Consider the following 12,671-nt stretch of genomic DNA (forward strand, 5'->3'; position numbering starts at 1 on the left):
TTGTATTTCTTGTTGTTTTTTATATTGTATTTGTTTTGATGTGGAAAACCAATAAATTCTTGTTAAAAAAAAACACATTGTAATTTCTTAGAAATTGCCAATATAGATTTGGGATTTGAAATTCAGAAGGGGGGGACCGGGGGTAGTCATTCACGATGCATAGTGAAACCTATGTTATGGTAAGAAGAATTCTTTATTTTTTGTATTTTCTTTTTTCTTGTATTTTGTGTTTTTGTTTTTTCTGTTTTTCTTCTTTAAAATGAATAAATTATTTTAAAAACAAAAAACAAAAACAAAAATAGATAGATCCTTGGAGTGATGCAGCAGAAGAACTATTCCTGTGTTCTTGTGCTGTTGGGGCAGAGTGTTATTTTCCCCTAATACTTCTTGTTTTAATTGAACTTTGTGAAAGTTGCTTTGATGTTTGTGTAACTCAGAGGTGGGGAACCTGTGGTTCTCTTGATGTTGCTGAGCTACAGCTTCCTTCTTACTAGCCATTGGCTGTGCTTGCTGTGCTTGATGGGAGTTCTAGTACAGCAACATCTGGGGGCCAAAGATTCCCCAGCCTGGATGTAATTAAGGCATTTTCAGTACATGTGTTGTAAACTGGAAGAATAAATGCATGAAACTTGAAAAACTTTTAAGAAACAGGCCGCTCTGTCCAAAGTAGCATGCTTCTGCTACTCTCTAAGCCATTTCCGAAGAGTTTTCATTGATGGACGTTTATGGCATCAATTGTGGCTTAAGGTTCGGCTGAAACACATTTCTTCCTTTATTACAGATCATAGTGAAATAGCAGTAGTCATTCTGAAAGAGCAAAGAATTAAAATAACACTAATTGTAAATGTTAACTGGGCAATTATTCCAAACTGTTGAGGATATTTTAGCACCTCAATAATATGAGCTAGATAGGTTTTATTGCTGTGTGAAGGAAGGGGCATGAAAGTGCTGAATGTTGTTAATGGGGGTTCTGTACAATGGTTTCTCTTGCAGTGGCCAAGGACCACACAATTAAGTCATCTGTACTTCTAGCTTTGATTGAATTATATCAGCTTTAATGGACAGATTGGGGGGAAATGTTTATCTCTCTTTTAAATCTGGCAGGGAAAGAAGCATTGTCCGTTAATTTTAACCATATGCAGCTAAGTAATACACTTGACAGATGTTAATTTCCTTAAGTTGTAAGCAGCAAATGATGCATGAATTAAACAGCAACATGCTTTTTTTAATGCCTGCTGGTATTCCTCCCAAACTGGATTTAAATAAAGTTTCTTGATGTAACTACAAGGAACCAAGATAACAATAATGAAGGGTTTTATAACAATGGTTTTAAAATTAATCAATTGTTTTATTTTTCTATTAAGTCTAATGGGGATGGTTGCATTAATTCTGCATACATTATTGTAAAAACAAACACTAACATTTACATATTTCTTTTTTCACCCTGCTGGCGCTACAACAGTTTGTACTAATAAAAGTGATGTCTTAGAGTCTTAGTGCTAGGGTCTCTGGTGATCAGATTGAGAAGGGATTTATCCTCTTACTGCTCCTACCCTTCAAGTTAAATACAGTCATTTGAAGAAATCATTGTTTGATGCAGATTATCTTAACATTTACTTCCTGCATTACTGAGCTTAAATACATAGCATGATACAGTCAAAGTTAAGTACTTCTAAGACTCATATCAATGGGAGAATTACTGTGCAATCCTAGGTATGTCTACTCAGAGGTCAGTAGGACTTAATTCAGGTAATGGTGCCTTAAGCTTATACTCTTTATAAAAAATAATAAAAATAATAAACCAGTAATGAAATTAATGGGCCTTAAGTCTTTAGTTCTGGTTAGATAGTGTCTAGATTCTGTGCTATTATGATAATAGTTGTTTTGAAACCATTTCCATGTCTCTGGAAAGAAAGGGGGATAATTCCCATTAGGATTCAGCAGCCAAGCATGTCTTTATGTCACAAGAACAGTCCAGTTTTAAAGTTATTTTTGAAAATATGGTGATTTACCTAGAATGTACATTTTTTCTTAAGACTGTCTTCTAGCCAACTGCCCTAATATCACATATGTGTTCATAAACATATAGGCATATATATGCACCAGGCAAGCTTCTTAATTGTTTACTTTAAAACAGCTGCTCTGTATCTTTCTTTAAGTCAATCAGTTTACTTATATAATGCATTCTCCATGAATAGTTATAATAATACATAGGTATAATACACAGGTATAATACTTTTTTCTGAAGTCCAATTACTTGTATACACAGGTATAATACTTATTGAAGTTATAACATGACTGCAGAAATTACCAATTCACTTAAAATATATCAAAGTGAGCATAAATTACCAGCAGATCAGTTAGCAATATTCAATACATTCACATCCCAAGGTAGTCCAAATCTGATGGTGTTACCATAAATACATTAATAAAGAAACACCTTTTAATAATAATAGATCTCTAAGTGATTTACAGTAGAAGAAAACAGAATAGCAACACCCCCCCCCCTTTGTATGTAGACCCAACAGGCTCAGTGTTTACTTTTGAAGGCTCCGAGGGCTAGAAGATGAAGTAAAGTAGGTAGAAACCCCCCCCCCCCATGGTCAATATTGAGTCTTTCTCCTCTCACAGCACTTCTCCTGGAAACAGATTCTTGATGGAGGTTCCTTGTGCCAGAGTCTGGGACTCACTACATTAGTCAAAAAACCCCCATTTCTTCTCTTGTTCACCAGTTTCTTAATTCTCAGAATGGGATAAGTTTGTATTTATATTTGTATTTGCACAGTAAGATTTATTATTTGGATTATGTGCATATATCTATTTTAGCTGAATATCTATTTTAGAAGCTTATGAGGAGCATTTGAGGTTTAAATCTTGCTAAGTCAGACAAATTTTCTATTAACGTGAGTTGCATGGACTAATATTGCAAACCATTAACTCTGCAAGAGGCTGTGTACTGACAACTTTTTTCCACCTAAACTTTTTGACAGGTAGGTACTTGCTGTCAAATGCTGTTACACAACATTCATGGCAAACTGGAGAAACTTCCAATCTTGTCCGAATGCGCAGTCAAGCTCTTGGGCAGTCCAGCACCTTCTCTAACAGCTAGCTTGGTGAGTTATATTTTCAAGTATTTGTTTATTCAAGAAACTAATGTTTATGTAACATTGCAGCAAGGAGTTTATTTGCACTACAGTCAAATAATCCAAAATTGTTTTCAAAAGATACAGTATTCAGGGCCTTTCACATAACTGTTGTCGGTTACTGTATATAATAGTACTAAACATGTTCAGTTTATCTGAATTATGTTTACTGGGGGAGCTGTAATTTTGAATTGCCTACTTGCTTTCCTATAAAACCTCAGCTGGGAGCACATTTTAGTATAGTTTTTCTTTTCAAGTAGTCTATTTAAGAAAAAGAAGCAATCACTTTTTTAAATAATACACTAGTTTCAAATACTGGGGTGTGTAGGTTTTTTTTTTTTAAAGACACTCTATTATTTTGGTTTCATTATGTGCATGCAAGTAGCTTACTAAAGGAATGTGTATATTGGTTGTGTGTATTGAAGCTCATCATGATAACGAGTAAAACATAGTTTGATATACTGTGTACTACTTTTTAAATTGGGTGATGGAGCTTCAGGTTGCAGCTGGTACTAAATCTCTAAGTTAGAGGAATGTTAGCAATAGAGTCAACATTTGCGCCACCACTACTTTATAGGGGGAGGGGGATATGTTTTTGAAAGTCATATTGCAGGTCAATGGAATGGTAAGGCTGTCCTCAAAAAGTATTCAGTTTTTGGTGTGGCTTTAGTGTTAATTTTTCACCCCACCTCTCCAAAACCAAAGAAGAAGCTTGGCTTGACACTTCATTATAGATAATAAAAAAGTACTAAGTATTTGTGTTTATTTCAAAATATATATTTAAACTGATAGATGTATTTAGTTATGAAAGCATGGAGATGGAATAGTTCCTCAATGGAATCAGATTTGGAGACAGGTAGATAAAATCTCATGAAGTCTGCCAGTTGGGGATGCACAGTATAAATTATTACTGAAGTGGTATCTAACACCTGCAAGGTTAAATAAAATCCAACCAGTTAATGGCTCTGAATGTTGGGAATGTTTTGTGGGAAATGTCCATTTATTACATAATGTGATGGGAATGCCCAATTGTCACAAATTATTGGTGGCAAATAACTCAAAAAATCTCAGATATAATAGAGCATATATTGAGACCTAGCCCTGTGTAGATTGGGATAATGTAACTATAAATCTGAAATCACTTGTCAGTATTGCAAAATTGTATGGGCAAGAAATGGAAATGCCAGCAGGCCCCAACCGAGTGGGAATGGCTGATGAAAGGTACAGAATTGCCTGTAATGGACAAGCTGACAGAGGTAGTAGTAGTAGTATAGTAGTAGTAATAATAATAATAATAATAATAATAATAATAATAATAATTAAAAATATAAGGAAGGTAGGCAGGCTAGGAAATGCCGACTTTGCTGAAAGATAGAACTGTTTTGTTGGTGTTCTGGAATGTGCACTATAAATGTAAGCTTTATGTGTAAAAAAATCACATTAAAAACTTCATACACTTAGAACTACAGCATCAAGTAGTATCTGAAGCATAACATTGCAACATGGAGTGTTCAGTCAAGTAACAAATAAGAAAATAAACATCCAGGTTGGACCACACCAAAGACCTTTCTAGTCTAGCACTCTATTCCCACAGTGACTACAGGAAAACCGCAAAAAGACATGAACATAATATTTCTTTCTCCCTTCACACATGTACAGAGTGTTTCAATATGAAAGGTATGGAAATGAAACACATACAATATTTTTGTCCACTTTTCATGGTGCAGAGTCTGAGATAGTAGAGAATGAGTGTATAAGTCTACACACTTATAAAAAAAGTCCCATAGATTCTAATTTCAATTTTTAGATGTGACTTCTCTAGAAACATAGAATTGTGGTTGTTCTATTGAAGAATGGCTTTTCATGTAATGATGGTTTGCAGCATTGGAAGCTATCTAAATTAACATACCCTTCAATTTTTCTGCATTACATTTTAACGCTGATACTTGACCAGTGATGTGCTGTTTTGCTTCACTCAGTCAGCATTTGTCTAGATAAATGCTGCTTATTTGACCTTATACATCTTTGCTGTTGGAAAAGAGCAAAACATTCATTTCAGAAATATTTCTCTCTTGCTTTGTAGAAGAATTCCTCTGTACTCTGTTATTTCCACAGCTGAAAGTACTGTATGGAAAGGAATGGCCTTTCTTCCTGGGAGTTTACTGTATTTGTTTAGGAGAGAACAAATAACAAACACTTAATTGAAAATGATAACTCCTACTAAATTGTCATATGCCTTTTGTAAAAATGGTTTCAGATATAATTATGTTATTAGATTATACTCTTGGTATTTGTATGTATTTCAGGAGTACTTCAATATTATTTTATGCTTTAATTCCTCAAATAAAATGGTTCAATTACCTACCTGAGAGGTTATAAAAAACCCTTATGTACATAATGCAAGAATCAAACAAGTGCGCCTTCAGAAGCATTAATTGGAAATATATTTGAATGTCAAATATAGCGCTGGCTTGCTTTTTAGCAATAATGTTGAAATCACTGTTCTGTTAAATGGGCTGTTTAAGAGTGTTGAAGGGGTCAAGAGCTTCCTGATAATTGAGCAACACTGTAATTGAGAGGCTGGCCCGCCCATGAGGCAGAGTGAGGCAGCTGCCTCGAGCAATGAAAGCCCCACTGCTAGTGTAGAAGTGCTGATACCAGCAGCAACCAGTTTTCAGTGAGATCTTGCAGAAACTGCACTGCTGCTGTGTACTTGTGGACACCTCCACACAATACAGATAGTGGCTTGTGGGGTGCCAATGGAGCAGGGTGGCACATTCCTCTTTTGCCTCAGGCAGCAAAATGGGATGTGCTACCCCTGGTAATTGACATGGTCTATATATTCAGCAAAATTAAAATACTTATTGCAACTGGTCTTACACACACACACACACACACACACACACCGAGAGAGAGATTTCTGTGAACACATGGTCTGTGATTGCTTAGATGCTGCCTTCTGTGACAATCTCATAGACGTGCTGAGAGACTACTTTCTATTAAATTATCTTCTATTATCTGAGGGTGTTTCCTGATGGGGAGTTCCAAGTTTTACAAAATAATTCCATGGAATTAGCCTTTTTATTTTTTAAAAAAGTAAACTCATTCTGCTCATTGTGTCCAGATCTCAAACCTAAGGTCTCCTCAGAGGAGGAGGAATGAGAGCAGGCCCCTCCAATCACCCTGAAGAACAAATGGATCCAGATACCTCTGCTTGAGCACCAGAGGTCACTATGCCAGCTTCCTAGGTTACTGAATGGCTCTTAGATCCCCCCTTCAATCTTCCCCAGGGCTAGAGAAGCAGATATGCAAGCCAGGAGGTGGCGCTGTGGGTTAAACTACAGAGTCTAGGGCTTGCTGATCAGAAGTTCGGCGGTTCGAATCTCTGCCACGGGGTGAGCTCCCACTGATCGGTCCCAGCTCCTGCCCACCTAGCAGTTCGAAAGCACGTCAAAGTGCAAGTAGATAAATAGGGACTGCTCCAGCGGAAAGGTAAACGGCATTTCTGTGCACTGCTCTGGTTCGCCAGAAGCGGCTTTGTCATGCTGGCCACATGACCCAGAAGCTGTCTGTGGACAAACGCCGGCTTCCTCAGCCTATAGAGCGAGATGAGCGCCGCAACCCCAGAGTCGGACATGACTGGACCTGATGGCGTCGCAGGGGTGGGGGTGGGGGGGGGGCGGGCCGCCCCTAGGTCAAGGGGAGGTGGGGTGACACTTTGGCCGGCCCCTCTTACCCCGCCCCGCCGGGCGGACCCGAAGGGGGGGGCATGTAGCCTTTCCCCCCTTCCAGCGGCTATTTTTCGGCGGGAGGGGGGGCGACCAGCGAGGGTGTGGTGTCAAACCTCTCACCCCTTCCTCGCTGGCCACCCCCCCCGAAAAAAAACCGCGGGGGGGCAGGGAAAGGAAGCAGAACAGGCGCATTCAAGCGCTTGTTCTGCTTCTTTTTGCCCTTTCCTCCGCTTTTTTCGGCGGGGGGGGCCGACCAGCGAGGGGGGGTGTGTCAAACCTGTCACCCCTTCCTCGCCGGCCACCACCCCCCACCGAAAAAAAAGCCTCGGAAAGGGGGGAAATTCCCCTTTCTGCATACACGTGCATCGTGACGTCATGATGACGCCACGACGCACGCGTCGTGCCCCTCCCCCAGGGGGTGCCTCTGCGCTGCCGCCGCCCCCAGCAGCACTGAGGCTAGCTACGCCAGTGGTCAGGGGTCCCTTTACCTTTAATGTGGCTGACTAATTGGATGTCAGGGACCAGCTGGACAACTCCACTTCTTTGTGCAAGACAGAAAAGGCACAGGACAAGGGAGAGGTCATGAAGTGGACAGGCAACAGGAAATTCACAGGCAAGCAATGGAGAAAGGTGGGATTAATGGAATGCTCTTCCTGCTAGGTGCCTCAATTGCACATTTTTCGATCTATACCCCAGAGAGATCGCAATGCTTCTCCACTCTTCTCCCTAAAATAAGATTTTCTGAGCCCACCAAAGAGCATTAAAAGAATGAACAAATCATGGTTATGCCCAAGTTAAATAAATGCCTAGAATGGAAGCAGTCTAGGTAACTTATTGAGAAAATAAGGAAATGCAGAGAATGAGCTCAGTGGCTGCTTCACAACTAAATTTTCAAGGCTTTTCAGAGCTTACCGCTATATGGTGCTAGTCCTGCTCAGACTACACTCATTGAAATTACTGAACGCCGAACTAGTCAGGTCCATTAATTTGAATGGGTTTACTCAGTAGGACAAGCAGGGGCGTTTCTAGCCCTTGGCTGCCCGGGGCGGGAAGCCAAGAGGCACCCCTGGGGACGGGGCATCGTGGCGCGTGCGTCATGACGTCATGATTCACGCACGCGGCGCCCCACCCCCGGGGATGCCGGGTGGTGGCTTCGGAATACTCCTGAAGCCACCACACAGTGGCGGCACCCCTTCGTGCTGCGGCTGCTCGTGCCTGCACGAGCAGCCTGTCGCACGAAGAGGTGCCGGGCGGAGGATTCGGGAGTCTCTTTGGGCTGCAAAGACTCCCAAAGCCGCACCCAGCAGCGGCAACCCCTTCGTGTGGCGGCTGCTCGTGCCTATGCGAGCAGCCGCCGCACGAAGGGGTGCCGGGTGGCGGATTCGGGAGTCTCTGCAGCCCGCAGAGACACCCTAAGCCGCCGCCCGGGCTCCCTTGAGGCACCTCTTTGTGTGCCTCCTCCACAAGAGGTACAGAGTGTGGCAACATGAGAACAGACCATTTTTATTTAATGCTCTCCCCAGGGAGGCTTGCCTGGCACCTTTGTTACATAATCTTTACGTGCCAAGCAAAAACATTCGTCTTCTCCCCAGGCTTTTAAAACTGCATATGTTGTTGTGTTTGTTTGTTACAATGGTATGTTTTTGTGGTTTTATGTATGAGCTTATAGCTGCAATAAAGTTTTATTATTATTATTATTATTATTATTATTATTAATTATGGTTTTATATTGTAAACCGCCCTGTGATCCTTGAATGAAGGGCAGTATAGAAATTTAATAAATGAATGAGAAAAAAAGAGGAGAAACAAGTTAGCTGCATCTGATAAACAAGTTAGCTGCTTGCCATAAAGGTTTTCATGGGAGGGAGGGGTGCAACCCCCCTGATAGCTCTTTTTCCTCTGATCACTGGCAGAGGCTGTTGTGTCCGTCACTTATGTACGGCCAGAGTTAAAAACTGACCTGTATCAGGCTTTAAAGTTATTACTCTGGCCTTTTTTCATATTCTATTTTGTGAGCAGCTTGGTGTTCTTGGGATGTGGCAGGCAAAATAACTGAATGTATACCTGCTGTTTTCAGAGTCACTGTGAGCTTACGTATGCTTACTCATGTGTGTCATATAAAGCAGAATGGAAGGTTGTAAATTTTATAAATAAGCAGGTGCAAATGTGCACCCTTCCCTCGAAGCATATCCTGTTCTTCTATCCCTCCTAGCAAGGAAGGGTACAGACTTTGCAAAGTCCCTTAATACTGAAGTCAGATGCAAAATTTCATTAGGTTAGCTCTGCTGGTTAAAGTTCATGCTGATTTGGCCTGGCAAAAGCTTTCTGACTCAGTTTTTGATATCTTATTTCACAAGGAGTAATGCAGGAGCAAACCCAGTTGTGGCACAATCTTGGGGAAAGACTGTTGCTTTTCTTGTCTGTTAATATCTAGAGTCCCCATGACCTCAAGAGGGCTTTAAAAGCATACACCTTGAAACTATCTAAAAATAGTATATTCTTCCAAAAACCAACCTTCGGGGTCATGCTCCTGCCTGCAGGTGAGCAAGCAATAAAGGCAAGTCATAAATAAAAGAAATGCATTGGGATTTTCTTTGCTTTCTGCCACATGAGGGGGAAGAAGACAAAGAACTATTGGAAAGATTAACAACCATATTAAAATGTGGTATAAGAAATGTAAAGCATTACTGGATCACAGAAGTAACATAGCCTCTAGGGAAAATGCCCACTGCCCTTTTGTATCTTTAGTCTCAAGCATTAGTTAAAAGCATTAATTAAAAAGTAGCTAGCTGTAACTTTCCCATCTGAAGGAATCAGGAAGAATGGATAAATAAAAGTATAAAACAATGGACATGGTGGTAGTGGTAAGACACACACAGTAAATAAGCTTTCCATGTTTTAATATATTACAGAGGCTTAAAACACTATATCACTTTGTTACTGAAAAAAACCCTAGAAAAAGCCTAGAAAGAATGTCTCTCAGTTCATCAACATTCCTATATCTGATATTCATGCATGGTTTCCAGTTGTTTTGCACTAACCCATGCACAAGAGTGAGGTATTATCAGGCTTGAGGAGTTCTGTAGTTTGCAGAATAAATAAAAATCTGTAGGGGGAGGAACTGTAAAAGGAGGTCCCAAAAAACATGCTCAGTAGCCTATGGAATGCTAACTGTTGGGGAGAATGTGAAAACTGGATTGGTGCAGGGAATGGAATATACCAGAGGAGAATATGCCTCTGGTACAGAGGGAACAGAACATTCCAAACTGGAAAATTTCATGCAGATCTTCATTTTCTAACTAGCTATGACTTTTTCAGAACTCAAGCTAATATGTGTTTTGTCTGCCTTACAGATTCTTACACCTGCCATTCCTTTAAAAAAAAAAACTATTTATTTAATTTTCCTCTTTAACAATCCAATCAAACCATATTAAATATTCCAAATTATACATATTATTCAATAATCAAACCGTCTAAATATTATGCCAAATTATAATTTTTTGGGGAGATATCTTCCCATGTTCTGAGGTCGGGGGGTCTTTCCATTCCAGATTGGAACTGAAATAGAGAAGTAGAAACGTCCGGCATTTTAAAGTTTGTAGAAGGTTTCTCCTTCACAAAATGAATGTTGAGATTTCATTGACTAAGAAAAAATAAGTATTTTTAAAGGAAATAATTTTATATGTAAGATGCTACATTATTGAAACAAAGATTTTATATTAGTTTCCATACTGGTTTCCATCAATTTGGCAGTTAATTCTGGTGTATGCAAAGCAATGAGTGTTGGCTGGTGAGATGGGTGAGGTGATTTTTGCAATGGATTTAGCAGACTGCTTTAAAAGTACGAATCTAGTAGTTTGTGCAAATGATGTCCACTAGGTGGCACAAGAGCCGTGTGTAGTCTATACCATATGTGCTGTAACTAATATGTACTCTGTCTTTCCCTTTTGTTTTCAATGTTCATTTGTTATAGTCAAACTCAACTGCCAATCAAGGTACAATGACCACACAGGTGCAACAGCTCTTATTTCAAAATGCATATAAAATGCTAAATGAGAAGCAGGATTCTTATGCACTCAGTTCATGTTTTTATCGTTTTTCATTATTGACTTTTGATTATTCTTTATTATGAAATGTACTTCAAAGAAAGCATGGGTTTACGTTGGGATTTATCCTCCTAAGCAACAGGAAGTGGACCACAACCCCCCTCAGCTTTCTGATGAAGAGGTAGTGTTTTGCTTGCTCTTCAGAGAGTGAGCTCTAAAGAGCAAACAAGATGGGGTGGGGATATCTGCCTGTTCTTTAGAGATGGGCAAGCAGAGGGATCCTGTATTTTGGATCTTGGCACTAAGCTAAAGCTCTCTGCCTGCTCTTTAAATAAGGTAGCATTTCCATCCACAGTCACTCCAATGCTGGAGTGGGAGTGGTGAGAAATTCTGCCTTTTACTTTGCTGTTGGGAAAAACAGCCTGGTGAACAAAAATGCTGGCTTCCCATGTCTGCTGCAACGCTACAATTGAAGCAGACGGAAGTGCCTAGTGGAGAAAGGGAAGTGCATATTTATAATCTGCACACAGTTCCTACTCATTGCTACAGTGCACAGGCAGTCTCTGTATTATTAAGTCAACTGTTACATTTGATGAAACCTTTTACTTTTTAATGTATGATATGAATCCATCATATGGATTTTTTTAAAAAGTGAGTTTTAATATACAGCAAGCCTGGTCTTAAGTTGGTTAGCTTTGCAGAATTCCAGGCAGTGTGGAATGTTTCTTCCTTCCTCCTTGTCCCCAGGTTTTGATTAGGTAACTGGAAATAATAATAATAAAAAATGAATACCATATGTGTGTTCAAATTGTGCTCCGTTTTGAAAGAAAATACGGTATATTTCAGGAGCAGTTCAAACATTTTAGATAAGATAGTACTAAAATATCTTGTTCCTACTGATAAGGGAAGAAATGATTTGTACTTCCTAATAAAACAATTTGCAAATAATTGGTGCATGTGGAGCAAAAAGTAGAGCATCTTTCTGTTTGATTGATGAGGGATATGTATGGAGACAGTTTGGTATATATATCAAAAGTATTTAGATGTTTTTGTGTTAAGCTGTCCAAACCATAGCTTAAAATTTATGATTTTCTTTTTTAAATGTAAAATTTTCAGTACCCTAATTTCTGCTATTCTTAACTGTATCAGGTTGTGATGGGCAATATGACAAAATAATAAGTCCAGGAGATATTCAACCATTAGTTGACAGGAAAAGATTATGATGCTTTCAGACCTAAACTGTATATATTATAAAGCCCTATAACCAAAACATAAAACTTTAAATGGCAGGGTAGATCATATGCTCACATTGATCTCTTCTTTACTCGATGATAAATATGTTCATTAAAAGCATATTTTTTTAATTGAAAGCGGGTGTTATAGTAGAGGGCTGGAACTTTTTAAAAGACGGATTCAAATTTGCAGTTCACGGGCAGTCATCACTTAAAGGCACTCACACACAATTGTATAGAAGCAGTGATTTAAAAGTGGCCATGGAATCTTATAGGAGCTTTGTTGCTGCTGACTAGTATTGGGGATGATGTGACACAAGCAACAGCTAGCGAATCTCTATCTTAACCAACAGGTGCATTGTGGACAGCTGTCTGCAGCCCTGGAGCATTTAGTCATAGTGATAAAGCCTTTTGTGGCATTTCTGATTCATTATAAACCATGAGATGGTGACCGGTTAAATAAAAAGCTGGAATTTAAATTGCTGGAGGTCACTACAACAGAAATTAAACTTGGTGAAG

At 39.4% G+C, this 12,671-nt stretch overlaps 1 protein-coding gene across 1 annotated transcript in view; it reads left to right on the plus strand.

Moving 5' to 3' along the window:
- The window catches only part of MAST4 (microtubule associated serine/threonine kinase family member 4), a 215,588-nt gene that overhangs the window by 39,147 nt on the left and 163,770 nt on the right, over window positions 1–12,671 (plus strand). The window contains 2 exon segments of the mRNA XM_033163954.1: window positions 2,991–3,088; window positions 3,090–3,113. Coding sequence (XP_033019845.1) covers window positions 2,991–3,088; window positions 3,090–3,113 — 122 coding nt within the window.

Source organism: Lacerta agilis, chromosome 11, assembly GCF_009819535.1.
Source record: "Lacerta agilis isolate rLacAgi1 chromosome 11, rLacAgi1.pri, whole genome shotgun sequence".
In the NCBI taxonomy this organism is placed as follows: Eukaryota; Metazoa; Chordata; class Lepidosauria; order Squamata; family Lacertidae; genus Lacerta; species Lacerta agilis.